The following is a 23,523-nucleotide window of genomic DNA, read 5'->3' as shown; positions in this document are numbered from 1 at the left end:
CCTTCCTTTGTTCGAGAACAATTTTATTTAAATAGAAATCTGTGATTTTACTTTGTCCATTACTTCGACGAACCAGAGCAGGTTAAATATCGACCTGTTTTTAATTCAAATTGGTTCTCTTCTTCTTCTTTTGGTATACAATAGTCCATCGACATCCCATGATAACATGCTCAGTGGCGGATCCAGGAATTTTCGTAAGTGATGGCCCACTGACTGACCTAAGAGAGGGACCGCTCCAGTCACGGTTCAGTGATTCCCTATATAAGCAACCAATTTTTTTCCCAAAAAGGGAGGGGGCAAATTGCATGTTTATTTATGTTTAATTGTCATTTTGCTTATTTTCTTTGGTTACATCTTCTGACATCAGACTCGGACTTTTCTTGAATTGAATGAATTTTAAATGTACGTATTGTTATGCGTTTACTTTACTACATTGGCTAGAGGTATAGGGGGAGGGTTGAGATCTCATAAACATGTTTAACCCCGCCGCATTTTTTGCGCCTGTCCCAAGTCAGAAGCCTCTGGTCTTTGTTAGTCTTGTATTATTAAATTTTAGTTTCTTGTGTACAATTTGGAAATTAGTATGGTGTTCATTATCACTGAACTTGTATATATTTGTTTAGGGGCCAGCTAAAGGACACCTCCAGGAGCGGGAATTTCTCGTTACATTGCATTGAAGACCTGTTGGTGACCTTCCGCTTCCTCTTCGATACATTCCCCATTTCCATTCTCAATTTTATTTCTTTCTTATGTTCAATGTAAAAATGTATATAATTTTAAATTACAACTTTCTATAGTTCCGTAACTTTCTATCAAGGCGTATAAAAGAATGGTCGTTAAGTGCGTATATTTTTGTTAAATCAATTTTTCTTGTATGTTTCAAACTGGCCTTTACTTTTGACAACGAGTACTTACATTTCCCCAAATTTACCATTGGAAAAAATGTGTAAGCACATTTTTATTTTATCAAATCTCTTTTTTGGAATTATTTAAATTTTTATGAATAATATTCTTTACACCAGAAATGTTATTTATAAACAGTAATGACTAGTGTATCACTATCGGACACGCAGGACAGAGATGTATATTATCAAATGATTACCTATGCACCTGAAAGTTTAAAATGGAAAGATTCAAGTTTTCGGTCGTGTCACACTGACAGAAGTGAAATGATGCATGAACTTGCAAGTCCGACAGGAAATCGCTTGAATACCTGGAGGTGTCACCTGCCAATACATCTGGGAGTAATACCTTTAGCCATGCTGGTGATCAGACAGGTGAAGGTCTGAATTTATTTAAATAAGTTTATTACATAAAAGAATTATGGACAAATTAGATTTTTGAAAACAATTTTCACGGAACGTCAGGGTAATACTTGTACAAGACATTAGTTAATTTTATTTACTTTACATTAAAGTAAATAAACCCAAGTCAGGAGCCTGTTATTAAGTGGTTGTCGTTTGTTTTTGTGTTACATCAAGGATTTGTATAGTGAGACACTATACAAATCCTTGGTTACATATTTGTTTTTGTTCATTTATTTTCATAAATAAGGCCGTCAGTTTTCTCGTTTGAATGTTTTACTTTTTCTTATCGGGGCCTTTTATAGCTGACTAGGCGGTATGGGCTTTGCTCATTGTTGAAAGCTGTACGGTGACCTATAATTGTTAATGTTTGTGTCATTTTGGTCTTTTGTGGAGAGTTGTCTCATTGGCAATCATACCACATCTTCTTTTTTATATTTAAATAGTCTCCCCTTAATTTTTTGTCTGTAGTGTTTTTGTTGATTGCTGTTTATCACATATTTGTTTGTTTGTAGCTCATGTATACTAGTATAAATCAAGTTGTCAACACTGTTGGGTTCTGGTCTGAATTTTTTACATTAACTCTGTTAGCAGCCTAGCTCTTTCCAAGCAGAGCCATTGATAGGGTGCTCATCATGAAGTTTAAGTTTTTGGTCTTTGCTGAAGGGTGTGCAGTGACCTATTATATAGTGACTAAAAAGAAAATCACTTGGTCTACATGGTTTATAGTTTAAGTAATGCAAGTCGTCTCATCAAAATTCATACCCAGTGGTGGATCCAGGGGGAGGGTTCAGGGGGTTGGAACCCCCCTTTTTTGGACGATCATGGAATGGGGACATATAGTTGGAACCCCCCCCCCTTTTGTCTTGGGTTGGGAACCCCCCCCCCTTTTTTAAATGGCTGGATTCACCCCTGATACCATATCTCCTTAGGCAAAACAAAAATTATGTTTGTTTCCAACATAATCAATGTAGCTTACAGCTTCTGAGAAACAATTCAAACATTGATGACCTTCTGCTGTTGTCTGCTCTGTAGTCAGGTTGTTGTCTTATTGACACATTCCCCATTTCCAGTCTCTAATTTCATTACGAAGTATCTGAGAAACAAACCTAACCATGTTAACATTGTATTAAACTGAAATAACCTAAATCACTTAGATTATCCATGAAATAAAATTAAGGTCAGGTCAACCTAACCTGATAGACAAGTAGACCTTGCAAGGTACTCATATACAATAAAATGTATCCAATTACATGTAATAAAATGTAACAGTATATTTTACACTCATTCCCTGAACCAGCTCTTTTAGCTTTTATAAATGTAAAGCTCTATTAAAAATAGCTAACATCATCACCCCAAGACTGTAATACATATTTCTTGCATATATACAACCAACTTTAATGACTTTCATGTAAGGCGAGACAAAATAAATTGATACTTTGAAGTACATGTATTGTTTAATATGTTCGACTACTACATGTACTAGTATAAAATGCCAGTTTCAGAATGAACAGTAATTTAGAAGATTGTCACCATACATGTAGATTTATTCAGACTATTTGAACTACAAATGTATACAGCAAGCTGTCATTTGACTCTAAGTGCAACCAACAACTGTGCCAGGGCTGTAAAGCTTGTCTAGGTTGGTGAAACTTCCATAATCATGCATATATGACACTAACCAATTGTGACGAACCGTGACAGACCCTCACGAAAGGTCAAAAAGGTTTAACACTCCCAGCTGGTGGTACATGAAGCCAACAGTAGCAACGCCAGCACAGAAATTCTTATTATATCCAAATTCTTATTTTAAATGTATAATTATCCAAGGTGAATTCAGATATATATGATCATGATGATGCACTTGTAGTATTGACAATGATCATGATGATTGTAAGATAATCACTGAAACTATGAATTTTCATTATTCCAATTTCCTACTTTTTTTCCTATGAATTTCAAGTTTGCTATTTGTTCAGATCACAATTTATGAATGAATCCACCGTTTCGCAATTTACAGCTACAGAGGTGAGGTACCGTATGAGAGTAATTTAGTGACACTATATATTTCCTATGTATATATGATATATATGCCCCTTCATAATCTTGCTGGGAATCATGCTCAAACCAATGTGATATCTTATCTACAAAAAAAAATTACATTAAGAATTAAGTATTTATAACTTGTATTACATGCGACTTCTATAACATGTATAAAATTAAATAAGTCAATAGCATTAATACTATTTTATATACTACTGTCAATTCAGAAATTAATGTGAGGTTTTTGTTATTGCGAAAAATGCGACTGAGTTGTAAACGCAATAACTTAAACGCACATTTTGTGATATTTTATATGAATTAAACAGGATTTTTCACAAAATCGTAAAAATTTAAATCGCATTTAAGTCTAAAATGAAAAATTCGCAATAATTTGCAAGCAATAATTTCTGAATTTACAGTAACTACATGTATTTGATTTGTGATATTTGTAGTAATAATAATTCAACAAATTCTTTTAATAATACTTTTTTATTTCAAAATAGAATTTGTAGAATATTACTACATACATGACAAAGCAATGGTATGCATAGATTATAACATGTTATATTTAAGTTCTACAAAATTTAGAGCAAAACAAATCATTGATAACAATTCAGGGGAGAGTCCAGCCATTTTGAAAACCAGGACAAAGGGGGTTCCAATTACATGTCCCAATTCAAATGCATTGATCCTCAAAAAGAGAAAGGGTTCCAACCCCTGGAACCCCCCTCTGGATCCGCGCCTGCAATTTAATGAAACATGCCTGGAAAATTATCTTAAATTTCTTATCACAAAAGTGTAAAAAATTGTCGTTAAGGACGCAATGCTGTCACATCATTTGGAATCAGGGCACAATATCAATATACTCTTTTTTTTGCCCCCGGCAATTTAGAGGTTATTGCATATGCAAACCCAAGCCTTGAAGGTATTCATAACAAATATGTGATAAATTATAATTATTGTACATCACCCACCAGTGGCTATATAAATAGGTGCATCATCATTGTAACATACATGTGAAGATTGGTTGGTTATGAGTTATAAAAAATCCAGTGACAGATATTTCATGCAAATTTTAGGACGTGACAGTTATCAATACATTATTAAACATACAATAAATATGAATATGTAGGGTTACTCTAGTCTAAATAATTATGACGTTTGGCAAGGCTATTTAAAAAAAATTTCTGGGACGCCTTCCTACAACGTCATAGGAAGGCGTCTCAGAAAAAAAATAAAATAGCCTTGCCAGACGTCATAATTATTTGGACTAGGGTTACTCCATCAGGGGGTTAGGTCTGGTAATAGGCCCCCCTCCCCCCCCCCCCCCAACCAAACCATTGTGAATACACACAATGGTTTAGGCAATAAACAGGTGTGTATCCAGCCCTTTTTAAAAGGGAGGATTTAAACCATAGTTTATATGTACCTTTTTCAAATCATGCATTGATCTTCCAAAAAGGGGGGGGGGGTCCAATCACAGGAATAATTTTTTTTACAAGCCCAAATTCTTACTTTGCCTTTGAACAAGTTACTGTACAAGAATGTGGTGTATTAGAAAGTCAATTCATACCTGTATGCACAAATGTAACAAATGTAAACATCTTTCTTTCAAACTCTTGGCCGGATCAATGATTATTCTCATGTCTGATAGGCATGTTTTAAAATATTATTCATTTCTACTCACCAATTGTAATTTCCAGCTCAGCTTATATTGTGCTGTAGTGTCCATCTACCATCATGGCATGTCAACGAATTTGTGTAAAATAAATTTGCCATTTGAAGATGCCGACATGCGACAAGTAAAGAGGGTACGGTAACGTTAAATCGTTTACGGGCTTATTTTCCGTTTTTAATCAAACTTGTCAGATTTGATTAATTATCGTCAGAAAATGTCCCTAATGGATAGTAATTCAAATTAAACCAGCTTTATTATGCTGTATTCATGTAATATATATAACCTGGTCTTCAAATGTACTTCAGGTACACTGGCCTTTTTCTGCTATAATATTCAAACTTTATCTTTTAACAAAGTCTTCTGGTGTGTAATATTTTTTTTATAAAAGGCTCTCGAATTATAGACTAAGTGAAAAATAAAGATGGAAAGTCAAACGCATGAGTCTGGCAAAAATGAACGGACAATGGCATGACAGTAAACGGAAAACGAGAAAAGACATAGATTCTAGTTATATATATATTTTTTTCCCTGCCTCACTCAAATGCAATTTATATAGCCAACATTAAAAGTTAAATGAATGCATTCATTTACAATATTAAAAAATGTTACATCTTAAATTTAATTAAACATAATTATTAAGATCACGCGTTTTCAAGTGTTCACGCACAGGCACTTGTCTCAGAAAAAAAAATTCCTATATACCTTATTATAATAAGGTATATAGGAAATTTTTTGGCACTTGTCTCAGAAAAAAAAAATTCCTATTGGCACTTGTCTCAGAAAAAAAAAATTCCTAGGTATATAGGAAATTTATTTTCTGAGACAAGTGCCTGTGTGTTCACGGCCGACATCCGTAATTATTTAATACGGGTGTAAAATTGATCTATTGCGTCAACATGACAAATTTTTCACCACCCACGACAGTCTGTAATTGCAAAAACATGTATTGTAATCACTTGTAAACCTTTAATATAAAGGTTCAGGTGCTTACATTCAATAAATAAATGTTATTTCGGCAATCTGTTGAATTTTTTTTCGGCGGATTGTTCAGTAGTATGACTTTGAGCTATTTTTTAAAATATATACAAAACATGTTAAATAGGATGTAGTAAGAATTCAAATTGAATATTTTTTTTATTTAATTAACATGATTAAAGGGACGTGGTAGACTTTCAGTTAACATAAACCGTCTTCTTTCTAACTTTTATTTTATTTTTAAAAGGGGAGCAACCCCTGATAAACAATGGGAAAGTTTCACTCGTTTTGTGTCCAAATGATTAAAATCTGAACACGACTGGACACGGTCTGACAACATCTTGACGTAACTTTGTATCCATGGTCTGTTTTGGTCTGACACGGTCTTAACGGGTCTAAACAACCCGCTAGATGATTCAGTCTTTTCCGTCTTGATACGCCTTAACGAACTGATTTACCTGATGAGGCTATCGATCTGAACGGCGACTAAACGATCTGAAATATCTGGACGAATTTCTCTAGCGGTAAATCCAGTCAATCAAGATGTGATCAGACCAAATTGGCCGTTTCAGACTGAAATCGGGCTTCTAGTGTATATAGTAGAGGATGACCATTCTGACTAGGACTTCAAAAATACATTGTTTGAAGTGTTTACGATTCTTTCTTTTGATTGTTGTGTTTGTATGTAACTGAACTGGTGAATTTAATACAACGACACTATGAACTTGGCGCCATGAACATGGGAATCAAGATTTTTAAAACAATTGAATGATTGTAAATAGATATAGGAAGATGTGGTGTGAGTGCCAATGAGACAACTTTCCATCCAAATAACAATTTATAGACTGGTATAAAAGTAAACTATTATAGGTCAATGTATGGCCTTTAACACGGAGCCTTGGCTCACATCGAACAAAAAGCTAAAAAGGGCCCCTGAATTACTAGTGTAAAACCATTTAAACGTGAAAACTAACGGTCTAATCTATATGTATAAAAAATAACGAGAAACGAGAAACACGTATAAATTACATAAACAAACGACGAAGACTGTACATCAGATTCCTGATTTAGGACCGGCGCAAACATTTGCAGCCGGATTAAACGTTTTAATGGTAACAAACCTTGTCCTTTTTTCTGAAACAATAGCATAACATCACAACAAGCATATTTTCTTTTCTTGTTTAATTCATTAATCACTTCATGAAATGTAACTATTAATTGCAGTATCATATAGCGGTAATTCAAACTATCAATTGATATTTAATCCAACATCCATGTCCTGGATTGGTGCTGCCACCTGGTGTCAGATGAAGGGTGGAGAGATTGTTACCATTGATTCTCAATCTGTTGTTTCAATGATAGACTGGTATAAAGATACTGACTGGTCTTCACAATGGTACTTATATAATTGTAATCATTTAAGTTTGAATCATATTAATAGTAAGTCAAACAGAGGCTAATATAACAAATGGTCTTCACACTGGTACTTGCATTTGAGCAATTTATTTTTAAAATGTTTTACTCATGTTAACAGAGGTTCCGAGAACACTGTTGTCTTCCCCATATTTTCGTTAATATAGTCCCTAATGTAAACAGTGTGTTACTTTCCATTTAGTTATACCCTTTATAAAACTAGTTCTTCGTGTTTCATTCCTCAAATAGCAAATAGGGGGTTGAAACTACACTGTTAAAGACTACAGGTCATGAATTTCAGCAAAAACAAAATCATCCAAATAAGTATGTCTGAAGCTGTCAAAAGACTAAAAGACCCCTTAACTTCACATTGTCTATATTTTGAGTAGAAGCTGGCGAAGCTTTCTATAATTTTAATATAATTTGACCGAAAATAGTACACCACACTGTAAAACATAACGGAAAAAAGCGCAGGTGGGATTTCTTTTGAATTTCCATTTTCAGTCTAAAAGGAAATGCACTACAAAATAACTATGTTCTCGGACCAGAGGTTATCATTAACAATTGTTATTACATTTCTGTTCCGTTTCCAAATATAATTAATTAAAATAAACACTAAACAATAAACCTTCTTTTTTTTTTTTTAAATTCGAAAAAAAAAATTCTTCTGATCATCAAAATCGAATCAGTATTTGAACACATCAATCTTGAACACAGATAAAACTAATTGTGTCTACGAATAATGTATTTTGAAAAAAAAAATCACAATTACTAATTTTCATTTACATTTAGACAATGTTGCATGTCAGTTTAAATGCTTTTCTTATATATTAGGAGTGCTCACGTTTGGACAGGGTTGTATGCTTTTGGAATTGATTCTGGTATCTGGCAAGGTACATGTGCTTCGTTGGACTTCTTATTTATACCATCTTCTGAGACTTACAGTTCTAGCGCCCCATGCATGTATATGGACAAAGACAATTTATATTGGCACTTTGATGATTGCTCAAGTAAACATCATGTTGTTTGTCAAGTACAGAACGGTAAGTTTAAGATTTTATTATGTGGTTTTGTTAAAGCAGACCGTTTTCTGTACAAAGGATGATATATTTTTACATGTTATTATAATGATATTTTGCTATCCTATTTGGAACTCAAATTCGAGACACTTTTTTGCGGTTTTATAAATATTCATCGTTGGAGAAATTAAATAATATAAATATATAGAGATGTAGTTTGATAAAACAACCAGATTTCAAATGAAGGAGATTTAAGCAAATATAGACAACCGTGCAGCCTTAAACTATGAAGGTTTTCATCTGATTGGGGAAAAAAACTCGCCAATGCTCAGGCTTTAAAATTCGATAATTTAACTTTCGAGATTGGATAAAAACGATCATCTACTGATACGAATGTACGAATCCATTTGTTTATTACTTTGCTGGCATGTGTTTCTGAGGAATATACCTTTGTGAACTAGTACGACTTCAATGGACGTTAAGTACTAATCTTACTTGTCATGGATACTAATGTTTGTCTGTTTGTCTTTTTCATTTTAACGCCATGGTGTTGTCAAATGATATAGGAAGATGTGGTGTGAGTGCCAATGAGACAAATCTCCATCCAAGTAACAATTTAAAAAGTAAACCATTATAGGTTTAAGTACGGCCTTCAACACGTTGTCAGTTTATTTTCAATATATGAGTTTGACTTGTCCCTCTGATATCTTTCGTTCCTCTTTTGTAAATATATTTATCGCTTTTTTTTCGACAATTTCCTATCTCCGCATATAAGATTAAAATAAAAAATTATCGCTAGAAACCAAGGGCGCACGTAAAAATATTTCAATATAATTAACAACAATGTCATGGGTAAAATAGAATACAGGCTCAAGCGAGAATGGCAATCTTGTTGAGATGACCAACGATGATATATAAAGATCATATATGTTGTGAAGCGCAATCGCAAATAAAACATTAGGGATATTGCATAAACAAATATCGTGTGTGTAAAGAGCATATACTATGAATTTATTTACTTTTGCTTTTGTGATTGAAGACACTAATTATTTGTATGTAAATATCTATGTCTTTTCTATTTCAAGGTGAGTGTGAATATGACGATCAAAATATGGCAATCGACAAAAACCTTAGTTCATTATCTTCTGTACCGGCATCAACACTAGACGATTGTAAAACAGAATGTCAAAATTATCAAAACGGAGAAGAACAATGTTGGGCTGTTAAATACCAAAATAGTGCAAATAAATGTTATATGTATGCGTCTATTAGCCCACAGGACTATTTTTCATCAACTTCTAACACTAATAAAAATTTATTTTATTCTACCCGAGAGTGTTTTTCTTGTAAGTATATTTTACATTATATATAGTAATATAGCTATTTTTTTATTAATTACATTCATTGATACATACCTAAAGTGTTTGGATTGATAAGTCCAATTTTCTTATTCAGATATCTTAGTTATGCTGATAAAAAAAAAAACCACCAATAATGACAAACAGAAACAACAAATGCACGTTAGCGTCTGGCGTACTAAATTATAATCCTGGTACCTTTGATAACTATACGGCACGTATAATCACGGTAGTTGTACAAGTTTGGCTCTCTGTTTTTGTTCGTTTTGTTTTTTCACCTCTGCTGCATTTGTATTATGCTCTTTTGCTTCAATCATCACTGAAAAAAGATTAACTGTATAAATGCGCATCTGGTGCAGTCAATTTGGTACATTAATGTTCTTATCAATATTATTTGAAAGTTCACATAAAAATCAATTATTTATTTTATCTAGAATCTTATTCGTTTTTCTAATTATAAGCGTCATTTATTGCTTTTACGGTTAATTCCACGTTATATCTTAACTTACATATATTAAATGACATTGTAACCATTAATATGAAGCAAAACAAATGTTGAATACAATAAATACCGAACTCAAAAGTTATTTAAAACAGGAAATACCTTCACAAATATCAAAATCAAAAGCTCAAACACATCAAATGAATGAAATACAATTGTCATATTTCTGACATGCAAGTTAGTTTGAACAATATTTATTCAGATAAATCAACATTAAACGATATGATACACATAAAATAATATTAAGGACTTTAAAACAAGCAATTTGCGTTTACAAATCTTGGTAATTGATATCAAGCAACTTAAGCATAAGGATAATATGATTCCCAGTTGACACGATATAACAGGCTAGCATTTCTTGTCATGATTTGATTGTTTCAAATTTGCAGCTTAAAAGAAAGTCTTTGACTCTTGGGTTCTTATGAGACATTTGAAGTCATCATTTCAGTTGCCATCAGGATTTGGTTGACCGTAATTTTTTATCTCTATCACTGACTATATATATATATGTTCTACCAATAGTAACTTGGCAACCGGAAAGCCGTCTATTTTACAGTTGTGACCGCAACGAATGCAATTGCATGTATCGCCAAGTTATCACATACTGAAAACAACAATCCGTTAAATATTATATAAAAAAACTATTATGTGTAACACAAAGCTAGTAATTGAATTAGTTTACTTACAGATCCGGGTTTAAACTACTAATCTTGTGTGAGATATGTGTTGTTCAGTTATACTTACTGTTTAGTTTTTTATGACTTCTTTTGTCTGCTAGTCATTTTCAGTATTTCCGAAAGTGTGATTTAATTCGACTTGTGTTTTTTTAATTATTCCGTTGGTTTCCCCTCACTCTCTAACGTATATGCATATAAGTGAACAGTGAGTCTTCTGCTTACAGTCTTTATTGTGTTGAATCATAACGAACATATTTATTCAATTACCTTTTTGAGTGAAACAAACACTATGTATGTTGCTTAATATTATTTTGATTTACATGTAAAATTGCTTGGCATATTTCAAAATAATTATAACTGCTCTTTTTTACCATAAAAAGATAGTGAACGTTTGATTTCTTTTTGCAAAGATAACAAAAATAATATGAAAACTGAAGAAAAAAACTTTTACATGTTGATATCTTTTTCAGCCTCTATTGTCATTGAAAATGAACCATCTATGACAACAGATATAGACACAGTTGTTGAGTTGTGCTTACCAACGACAACATTTAGACTAAAATCAACAAATGTACCAGTAACATCTATTGTGTCAACCCAAAGAGAACAATTTACAACACAACTAACTTCAGAAAACAATAAATACTCAACCGCTATCTCAACCATCCCATTATTGACAACTATCATATTAGGTGAAACAACATCCATTACAACCGACTCATCGACAACAGAATTTGAAGACACGACGCGTATTACAAGTGATAAGGTAACAACAACGCTTAAAGCAGACAAAACAACAACACTGTCAACCGAAGATGCAATAACAGCAGCAGAAACAACATCATCAGCAAAAGAAGACACAACAACATTAACAACGCAAGAAATATCATCATTAACATTGTCAACGGACAAAACAACATCATCAACAAAAGAAGAAACTCTAACAAAATCATTCATAAATTATTCAAAAGAAACCACGATCATAACAACAAATCAGTTTACAACAGTATCAAAAGGATATATCATGTCAGGAAGTTCTTCGTCTAACTGGAAGTTTCCAAAATATCTGGAGTCAACCACATCAGAGAAAACAGAAATGACAACTGATAATGTAACCATTTCAACAACATTATATAAAACTACAACCCTCAATCGTTTTAATGAAAGTCCAGTTGATGTTTGTAGTTACGACTGTCCATGCATGTTTGGAAATGGAACAGTTACTATAGAAACATTAGATGCTAGACTAGAACAATTAAAGGCAGTCTTACAAATTGATAAAAAGGAGACAAGTTCTTACGTTCGTAAACGTACTTGTGCAACAGACAGTCGACCTAGTGCTAAAAATATAGGTTATATTGGAATTCTAATTTTAGTGATTGTGTTTGGATCCATAGTCATGAGTGATTTAATCAGCCTTGTTCGATTCCTGCAGCAAAATTGGTTTAAAAAGACCAAGTTCATCGTTACACAGGAAAGGTAGGTAACAAACTTTCATTAATATATTAAAATGAAAGGATACAGAGAGGTTCCGAATACCATTCCTTCAAATAACTTGATTTTTTTATTACCTGTAAAAAATGATAATGGATTAGAACAGTGAAAAATTAAAGACCTTGTGCAGTTTCTTTAATCGCTATATGATTCACATTTTAAAATGTATATACTGTTTTGAAAGGTTACCTTCTTTGATTATGTGCTCATATTATAGGCTTACACAATATAAAGAGTTGCTTAAATTCGTTTCATTGGGTAGCTGTAAATAGTCGTCTCACTAGCAACCATACAACGTCTCCTCATCATATATCCTGCAACTTGGCAAGTTTTAATCATTTGCATTAAAATTTGTTAGAGAAAGGTTCACATTTCTAAAATACACATCCGAACAATCATATAGTATTTATAAATATGTGATTACACTAACACGAGATCGTTTGTTTTATTTTCATTACTTTTTATTCTTTTTAACAATTAAGTAATTTCTCCAAAATATTGAAGTTATATATTTAAAATTGGGTGAAGTAAAGTCAACGAAAAAATTGCCATCATTAATGTCTATTGATGGTTATGAAATAGATGACGATGATATTTGGAGAAAACTAATAGAAAAAGTTAAAAATTGTACACATGTATGGAAAAGTAGGAAGCTTACATTTAAAGGTAAAACTCTTATAGTAAAAAATATGATACTTTCTCTTTGTTCTTACGAGATCGAAATACGAGGAATTCCGGATAAATACACTAAAGAGCTAAATAATATAATTTGGAACTTTATATGGGACGGAAAAGTGAACCAGGTAGAAAGAAATGTCTGCTGTTTGGACGAAATAAAAGGGGGGATGGGAATGGTAAGTATAGATACGTTTATAAAAAGTAAACAAACAAAACTTGTATATCGTTTATTTCATGAGCCATTGGAAAGCTGGAATGCGATCGGTAAGTATTGGCTTCGGACATTTGACGAAAAATATAATGATGCTTTTTTTGTATGTAAATGTTCAAGTTTAAATGGTTTAGATGTGAACCAACTACCACAAATTTATCAGAAAATTATAAATACGTGGTCATGATTTATTCAAAATGTCGAAATACCTCCATATAAAAGTGCTATTTTAAATATGAGGATATTTGGAAACTCTTTTATTTGTTTTAAAAATAAACCATTGTTCTACTCTTCTTTTTTTAAAAGCGGTATCACAACTATCCAGGACATTTGGAATTTAGAAACTACGGATTTTATTAGCTGTAATGAAATTTATAGGAAGCTGATTGATCGGAGAAATTGTATTTCCGAATTTTCAAAAATTAAACAGGCAATTCCAAAAGATTTCGTGCAAATTTTGAAATCTTGCGGAAACCAGAATTTGCATTATGAAAGTAGATTAAACATATCAGATGACCTTGGGATCATTAACTTAAACAACCAAAAATTCAAACCAGCGAAGTTAAAACTCAATTATATTCGTACGGTTTTAAATAAAGATTTATCTCCAAAATGTCAAATTAAGTGGGAGGAAATATTTGGAACAAATATACCTTGGGAAAATATGTGGTCGGAATTGAAATATTTGAAAATTGAAAATAAAGTAAAAGAATTCCAATGGAAATCCATGCACAATATTTTATATATGTAGAAAGATTAAAAAAAAATAAGATATCAAATGAAAAATGCCACATTTGTCAAAATGATAATAATATAGAAACCGTGCAACATTTATTTTTCAGTTGTAGTACATCACAGTTAATTTTAAAAAAAAACCTCCAAGAAATACTTATCAAATCAAACATAGGAATAAATCATCCTTTTGGTGAAAAGGAGGTTCTATTGGGCAAAAATACGGGAGAACCAAAAGATGATAATTTTTTAAACATAATTATCATATATTGTAAATGGACACTATGGAAAATTAGGAATTCAATAAAATTTAACAACACGCCTAAAACACCACAAGATATTTATTAAATTTGGAAACACAACTTGAAATATAATCTAAAATGTGTTCTTCTTTTGAAAGGCGTTGATATAATTGATAAGACAAAATTGAAGTCTGTAATAATGAAAATGTAGACATTTTATAAAGTATAATATAGCTTGAGTCAAAGTACATTTTTTATGGTTTATATCATTAGAATAATGATTGTATATAAGAAAATATGACAAAAAGTATTAGCCTATCATGGTTATTTTAGTAAATGTACATATTTTATGTGGGTATCTTATACTTATTTACTTACTATTTTGAAATTAAAGTATAGATCTTCTAACATTATATGAATATAATTTTTTTTTGTACACTAAATGTAAATCCAAGGTTAAAAGTGGACTACTTTTTTATTGCCTTCTATTTCCCCTGGATAGATGGTTCCACTTTGTAAACAGGGACCCTTAGTCTGATCCTGGACGACTAAGGTAATTGTACACAGGAAATATTTAGGAATAAAACGTTTATATGTCTTAAAAAAAAATGTCTATTGATAACATGTGTTAAATGCTGTATTATATTGTGTCGCGTGTTTTTTTTTAAAGTTTTGCCTAATAAAGTAAGTAATTATGTTTCATTTCCATATGCATGTTTGTTTTTAATTAAATTATGAAATGTAATTAATGTTAATCGATGTATTTCGTTTTTTACTTTTGTATCATAACGACTTTCTAGATCTTTATCTATTCATGACTTTGTTTCCTTTATTAATTCATATATTTGTGGATATCGTTCTCCGTATTTTAATTATTAAAATTTTTAACTAATAAAGGAACGTGTCACTGTTCTCCTTTTAAAACGAAAAAGTTAAAACATTTAACGTTTCACTTATTAGACACTCAACGTCGATTCCTATATAAAGAGGTATCGTTCCCTTTTTTAACGATTTTTTTTAAGAATTAATGAGAAAACGTGTCACTTTTTATGAACTCAACTCAATATATTACAACTGTTGATATATACAAGTATGTTGTCAGTAGACACTCAACGTCGATTCTAATAAGGGGTATTGTTCTCCTTATTTCAATGATTAATGTTTAAGAACTGATGAGCGAACGTGTCACGTACTTACACTCAACTCGACCGACAACAAATGTTGATATGTTCAAGTATATTATAGGATTAAACACATTTTTTGTAGAGGTTTTTGATGTGTAAACCGGGGCGGTTAACTCACAAACTGAATAAAAGTCCGAATATGTACAGTTTGTGAGTTAGAGACCCGGCTTACACATCAATAAGCTCTAGAAAAAATGTGTTTAATCCTTATAATTTTTCAGCCAAACAGGCGCGATTATTGATTTACATTATTACTTTGATGGCTACTATATGTACTATCAGAAGCACAGAGGATTGTCGTAACTAAGGAGTACGCCGCCATCTTGACTTTCTAAACAACTTATATGTTCGATAAATGCAACCGAATCGAAAAATAAACTAGCACCTACCTCAAAAACTTTATTTTGATTAGACACTATCCAAATTTGAAGCGTACAAGTAACGAAATATTCTTCCGTCTGAAAGTTTTCAATCGTATGACGTCGTGTTTTGCCATGACGTAAATTCGCCAAATCATTCGTGAAATTTCCCGGAATTTTATTTAAATTTAATTTTTATACATTTTCAAAGCTTAAGTGCATTTATTTTTTTATTTTTTTTTGTTATATATGCATTAGTATAGAAACAACTGTTATGCAATTTTTTCATAATCTCAACTTGCTGAAAATCCCAGTATTTCTGCAAGAATGTGTATCGTGCATTAATAGATTACAAAAGTAGTTTCGGTACATGGTTTATCGAAGTGTAAACCAAGAGAAAAATTCTACTTGAGCAATCCAATTCAAGTATTCTTCTGTAACGTTATCAAATTTAAAGGTGTCGTAAGGTGGTACCTAACACTACAGGAAGATAACTCTGTAAAATCGGCAAAACGTTTCAATGACGTTGTGTTGTTAAGGGAATATTAAGCTTCTCGATGATCAAAATAATTGTTTGTCAAACTGTTTTATAGCCAGTATAATTTCTTTTATTAAACGCTTGATTCAATATTTTTGATTACTTATATTTTTGTCAAAGGGTCAAAGTGAATACTTCAAAATTTTAAGAAAATTAAACGAGCCAAATTGATTTTAGTAAAGTTGTTAATTACCACCTTGAACTTCATGCCTGAATATCTTAACCTCCTTCCAGCACTAAAATAATGAAGAACAGTGCTTAATATTTACCCTTTGTTAATGTTAAGGTCACGGTCAAAAATATATCTTTTTCTCAACTCACTTTTGGCATGTTTTTACGCTTTCAGATCTTAAGGATTAACTTAGATGAAAATAACAAAATGATTAAGATTTTGAAATGGATACTATGAGTCAGAAAAGCATTAGTAAAGGAACAAAATAAGCTAAAACTATTGAAAGGTCATGGAGCTCATTTTCGAGATATTTGATTTTTAAGATAAGGCGAGGAAAAGCTGACAATGACTTTACCTTATGATTGCATTGGTTTGTTCGGGTTTTAAATCAAAAGAAAATAAATCAATATTCTTCTTAAATTTGGATAAATGTCATTGTATGACCTAGTAAGTCTTATATGAAAAAATAAAAGGGAGTTATGGGGCAAAATATTATATATTGGGTAAAAACAACGAGTTCTAACATTTGACATAAATAGAACAGTTGTAATGTCTAATATGTAGCTTTTGCTGATTGTGTCCTATTTCAGATTGAGATATTTTAACTGAGTATTAATTAACATGGGGGTGAATGGATGCATACATGTAGCAGAAACTGCTAATCCTATCTACCAACTAGGTCTGGTTCTTTTGGATGTTCGATTTGAACATTTTATATAGATTAGACCCTTGGTTTTCCCGTTTGAATGGTTTTACACTAGTAATTTTGGGGCCCTTTATAGCTTGTTGTTCGGTGTGAGCCAAGGCTCCGTGTTAAAGGCCGTACTTTAACCTATAATGGTTTACTTTTTCAATTGTTACTTGGATGGAGAGTTGTCTCATTGGCACTCACACCACATCTTCCTATATCTATTGATTGCTTTAACTGATCAGAACTTTAAACATAAAAAAAATCAAATCTTTACTTTTTCTTATAAATTTGGCTAGCATTATTGATATATTTTAATTGTTATTACCCTTTATATGACAGTTGTATCCATTCGTTTGAATGTGTTTGGGTTTTGAATTTGTCCATTTGAATAAGGAAATTCTGTTTTGAATTTTGTTTGTACTTCTGTATTCGTTTTATTTATTTTTTCTATTAGCGATGATCTTGAATATCTTTTGCCATACCGAAACTGGTCTTATTTTCAATTTTGACTATATGAAAAAGTAATTTTTGACAAGTAGATAAAAATCAATTAAAGCAAATCGATGATTTTGGTGTCGGGTAAGAAAAAGACTTTACAGATTTAACCTTATCATTGAACCCGAATTTTTTAAATGTTTACCTCTTATGTCTGTTTAGTTTCTACATATTTTTGTCAATATACTGGAATTCTTTGCGACTGAAATTCACTCAATCATGAATTTTGTAAATAAGTTAATGTCAGTACCAAGTCAGGAATACGACAGGGTTTTTTTTTTTTTGGTTTCTTTTAATCTATTTCAGTTATTTATTTTTTCATTATATATAGATTCTTTTTCGGCGTTCCGGATTTTCCTTTTTTCATAACAACACGAGACTATATCACTCAAATTAATTCTAAAATATTTTTAAATGATCAGCCAAAATAGAAATCGACATGGTTCTCATTAATTAACGTTAGAATATCAGTTAACCATTGCGTACATCAATATGTCATAGTTTGTTTTAAATGAGAAGCGGTACAATGTTCTAGTGAATTAGCTAAGTCTACCCGTTACTATATTCCTAATTGGTTTACTTAGTCTCTAACTCAATGGTATAGGTATTCAAATACTTTTGTTTGGATCAATACATTTAATTGATTTTAATCATAGAATGTAATTTGTCACTAATGTAAAGAATATTTATCATATTTAAACTAATTGAAAATAGAATTTTAATCAAATGACAAATTAAGTTGTTTACTATAGTCTTTTTGGCTGGTTTCATTTTGCTCTTATAAAAATGAGTACCTAATTTACTATGTATGTCATGAACGTTATTAGTGGAGCGGCAAATGTTGAAAAAGTCGCTTAGTTAACGATTTTAAATTACCTAAATCCCTCATGGAATTTTAAGGTCCTAAAATGTTTATCGATTATTCAGCTTTAGAAAAATATTTGTGGTCAATATCAAATGTGGTACAATTGACGTTAAAAATAGCCTTTACTGACGTTACCCAACTTGCATCGATTGCACTGCCGATTCGGTAGTCAAATTTCACAACACACCCGTTCTAAAAAATAATTTTTGAATGAAATTGGTAAATAAAGTTATTCGTGAACTTCATACAATGTAAGGGCATGTCCAAATAGTTATAAATTTAATGCTTGATGCATCTGAAAATGGTTGAAAATAACACTGTAAAAATCATCGTTTTTCATCTAGCATTATTTGCGCGTGCAGTATAGGTATATAAAGGCACAACAATGAAGCCGCCGTATTATACTTCAATCGACCCGATTTACTTTTTGAAGTTAATTCCTAAAGATATAAATATTTGACTAAATATCTGCTTTTTATCCAGATTTCAAGTCCGAATATTTGTCACAGATTTACCGACATTGTTGTGATTTCTAGTTATAGTCACACATTCAGCGATTTCGCGAAGGTCATTTGTAGTAATTTTTAAGCATATTTCTTGTTCATTTTATAATTTCCAAAGCCTTGTGATTAATTTATGTTGTTTGGTATTGTTGTATACTCGTTTTTGTTGAATTGAAATGGGAAAGTGAATTTCATTTTAGGGTTCGTTTGATTTTTAGGTGTGTTTGATTTGTTTTTTTATTCAATCACATGGACAATTTAACAATCTCGTTAAAACGGGTCCCGCTAGATGCCAAAAAAAGACCTTATTCTTTACAAAAAGTCTCTTGATTAATCATCACTTTTGACAAGGTATCGGTCTTTTTACCTGATAAAAAAAAGTAAGACATACTGTAATTCCTCTAAACATAAGGCTAAACTTGAGAGGAACCACAAAGATGCCATTGCCTTTTTTGCTCAACAAGGACAATATGATTCTAGCATTGTATTTGCTAGCGATATTTTCATGGGAGACGTTGTTAAGACAGCGAATAACATCAAAGCATAATTAAAAATGGTTGAGATAAAAGCCGACTTAAGTACATGTAGCTCCACCAAAACCAACGACAAATCGGTATGCATGTACTTTATGAAGCAGCCTCAATTTGATTACAAAACATGGAACATGTTTATATATCTAGGGATTATTATCGTGCAAATAACCAAGTACAAATGCATGTCGTTGGAAATGGCAGAAGCTATGTTGTCAACCTATTTGATAAGTTTTGTTACTTGTCTCTTTTCTTCAGTATCAATGAATATTTCGCATTACATTCGGAGAAAATGTGCTACTCTCGCAGAGTGCCTGGTGTCATATTGTAATAACATAATTACTCCATTTAAAGTCTTATTATGCCGGTCGTTCATGCTCTGGGTTGGTGTGACTTCACTTCAAGTTTTTTTTTGGAATCGGTTAAAAGTCGGTATTCAACCTTTTTAGGACAAAACCAAGCCGTTTCGGTAATCATGTAGCCTTAGGTAACCTTACGGCTTTCAACAATGAGCAAAGCCCAAATGGCCATACCGCAGTCAGCTATAAAAGGCCCCGATAAGACAGTGTAAAACAATTCAACCGAGAAGCTTTCGGCATGTGAATTCGTATTTTCGCATCACGTACTACGTACAATGTGGCAAAGCAAAGTTTGGCAGTCGGCAAATCTATCCAACCGAAGTAATGGCTCCCCATGTGCCTTTGTTGGAAAACTGCGCAACATGACACGTTAGGGCTAGTTTTCTTTGAGGGACAAATGGCATCGGACTTTCTACAAGATCTAATTAGTTCATGTAAGGGGGGAAACATGCTAGGCAGCACGTGTTTGCAAGGAGCAGGGTCTTCCTTGCACTGATTTATGTTTTTTGTCAAAATGTAGGTAGTTGTAATGAAATACCATGAAAATAGTTCTTGTAATATTTGGTAACTTTATTTTAATTTGCTATAATGTTTTTGACGTTTCATTTGGTATGAAAATAAACTCATCATAGATACCATAACGGTCATGTCTAAATTTTAGGAATTTGTTCTACAACACGCTTGCACTAATTGAGTAATATATCAAACTTCATTAACTATATAAATAAATTTGGTGTTTTTACTGTCTTCTGATTGGTTAAAATTATTAGTTTTATTTTCAATGTTATCAATTTTGATGGCGACACGCCCACTCTGACGTTGTGTATTCATACGCCAACATGTGTGTACGTTGTTATTGTTAATATAAATAATATAAAACGTTCTTTGAGCCTTATTTTTGATAGAAATTTATTTATAATGAATGGCAATAATTTATTTTGATTTTATTGAACCATAAAACTAATTTTTGACTCTTCACATTTTACATAATCCGCTTCGCGGATTATTCAATGTGAAGAGTAAAAAATTAGTTTTATGGTTCAATAAATTCAAAATAGATAATAGCCATTCATTAAATAAAATAAAAAGGTATCTTGTATTGAGATAGTTTGAATTCATTTTAAGAAAACTCAGTGACACGTCGAATCCTTGAAAACTGAAACGATTTTTTTCATGGCTTCATATTTGTTTTGATTTATTAGCTATGCATTTCAGATACTCTTTAAAAACTTTTCAACTATTAAAGTATTCAAGAAATGCTATTTGTCGATGTCAATTATCAATGTCAATATGTTCCTGTTTTCCATTAGGCATTAAAAATTGTATGTACCATGAAATACCTTTAAAAAAGTTGAATAAAACGTTGTTCTGACGTCATATTTGAAAAAGATTTGGTATGAACTAACGTTTTTCTACATAATACTACTCGTATAATTTATTGAATAGATTATTAATTTTGAAAAATATCAATGGTATTGTTTCTCTAGATGAAAGTCGGATTATTTTAAGTGATGACCTTTGACCTTGATTTTCGATATTATTGTACCAGATTTGATATTGACGACACATATTTTCAAAAAGTACAGGATTTCAGCTTTCCAATTAGCTATTAAAATCCCATGAGGTATTTAGGTAATTTAAATTTCTAAAATTGTCCTCTCCGCCGCTCCACTATATAGTTTACAAGCCTAAATCTACAAAAAAAAGTCAAAATTCTTAAATGTAGTGCAGTTGTATGTACTATCATGAACATAAAATTTCTATGTATTTCTAAATACAGACAATGTACGTTTTATGAGAACAAAAATAGTGACTTTGACTTTGAGTCAGAAGACAATAATGCATTTGGAGCTGTATATGAATCAAGTCAAATTAAACCATCTAACTTCATATGATGCACAAAACAAATGACGTACAATTTCCCGTATCAGCTGTAACAAAATTTGTATGATGAATACGTACTAATTGAATTTATCTACTAAATATATTAAGCAGAATTCCATTTGCGATTCTAATATTACCTTCATAGTTATAGAAACCAACAAGAAACTACTAATTTCAGCAACTACTTAATTTAAAATGTATATCAAAAATAATTAAAACAAGTAGGGTAATCCAATTCAGCTGTTTTGGTTGATAATTTCATCCTCGAAACCAAGATTGAATTAAATAAATCAAGCAATATAAGAAAAGGGCATCTTGTTTAATCATAACTCTCACTCTTCGACGGTTGCATGAAACATTTACTGTCTCTCTGGTATCATTCGCCCCTCTTTATTTATTTTTTTATTTTCTAACTCATATTTGTTGTTATTTGTTGTTATTGTTTTTGAATGTAGTCATTGATGTTTTTATTCAATGTAGTTGCTGGTCGAATAAGGCAATCTACAGGTTTGTCCTATTCATGTCTGAAGACGGTGATATTTTAACAAATGTTTGTGTTTATAAAGCTATGTGTTAATAAACATCATCATTCCATCAAAAGTTGCATATTGTGTCATCTATTAAATATTTAACATTTGCTATTGTAATGATATTTTGTTTCCTTTTCTTATTAATAACGTAATATATATTTTATATATTCTATTTTCAAAACAAAATAGTTACGATTGATACGACAAAAGTTAGTAAATTAGAAAGTGTTCTCCAACTAACATTGTTGTTCTTTAATTTCTGACAGAATATTCTTTTCCAGGTTAATAAGAACTGTTACAAGCGCATATTGTTTTCATCGGAAAGTAACTTTTTTCTGTTAGTAATTGGGTGAAAATTAATATGTTCTTGTGAAATATTTTTTACGATGGAGTTATCTAATTAGTTATCAAAGGTACCAGGATTATAATTTAGTACGCCAGACGCGCGTTTCGTCTACATAAGACTCATCAGTGACGCTCATATCGAAATAGTTATAAACCAAACAAATACAAAGTTGAAGAGCATTGAGGATCCAAATATTTAAAAAAGACAAAGTAGTTACTTCTTTATAAAATCTTCGGTTGGATTAATTTGAACTGATAAACTAAATCGGTTTTTTATTATCATTTTTATTAATTTTAAAAAATGTCTTGTGTTTTTTTAAATGTGTATAGTATGGTTTGTAAATGTTTGCAATTGAACATGTTTGCAAAGCTGTATTTATCTACTTTCTGTTGTATTAATAATATTTTCTTTTTTATTCTAGATTTTCATTTCAAGACTCTGAATCATTTAAAAACCTCTCTAAATGTACTAATCCAATGAAGGAAGCATGGAGATGAAACCATTACAGAAAAAAAATCAAGTATCAAATAACGGATCACACTTACAGAAAATATTCTTCATACAAGTAACATCAGAGGAGTTTATACAAACAACATCGCAGAAATTTGAGTAAATAGTGGCATCACTCCGGGTAGACAAATGACTTATTTACATTTTTAATCCCATGAAAAAAGATTCTCCTACACGTCCTATTGATGTAAATACGTTTAATAACATTACAAGTTCATTACAAATGGCAAG

At 31.5% G+C, this 23,523-nt stretch overlaps 1 protein-coding gene across 1 annotated transcript; it reads left to right on the top strand.

The window, feature by feature from the left end:
• The first annotated feature begins 5,921 nt into the window (after positions 1-5,921).
• On the top strand, positions 5,922-23,279 carry LOC134727318 (uncharacterized). The gene is made up of 6 exons (XM_063591695.1): positions 5,922-5,952; positions 7,225-7,396; positions 8,248-8,456; positions 9,518-9,778; positions 11,440-12,448; positions 23,204-23,279. Exons 1-6 carry the CDS (start codon positions 5,922-5,924, stop codon positions 23,277-23,279), a joined length of 1,758 nt encoding a protein of 585 aa, XP_063447765.1.
• Positions 23,280-23,523: the final 244 nt, after the last annotated feature.

Source organism: Mytilus trossulus, chromosome 8 (assembly GCF_036588685.1).
Source record: "Mytilus trossulus isolate FHL-02 chromosome 8, PNRI_Mtr1.1.1.hap1, whole genome shotgun sequence".
NCBI classification, from domain to species: domain Eukaryota; kingdom Metazoa; phylum Mollusca; class Bivalvia; order Mytilida; family Mytilidae; genus Mytilus; species Mytilus trossulus.
Note: the sequence above shows the minus strand (reverse complement) of the source record. Positions and strands in the feature narration are given on the sequence as shown.

Excerpts from the sequence above, each read along its gene's own strand:
- LOC134727318 (XM_063591695.1), top strand. The coding sequence starts at position 5,922 with ATGACAAATTTTTCACCACCCACGACAGTCT. Across the intron at positions 5,953-7,224 it reads TTCACCACCCACGACAGTCT|TATCATATAGCGGTAATTCA; the intron begins GTAATTGCAAAA and ends TATTAATTGCAG. Across the intron at positions 8,457-9,517 it reads TGTTTGTCAAGTACAGAACG|GTGAGTGTGAATATGACGAT; the intron begins GTAAGTTTAAGA and ends TTCTATTTCAAG.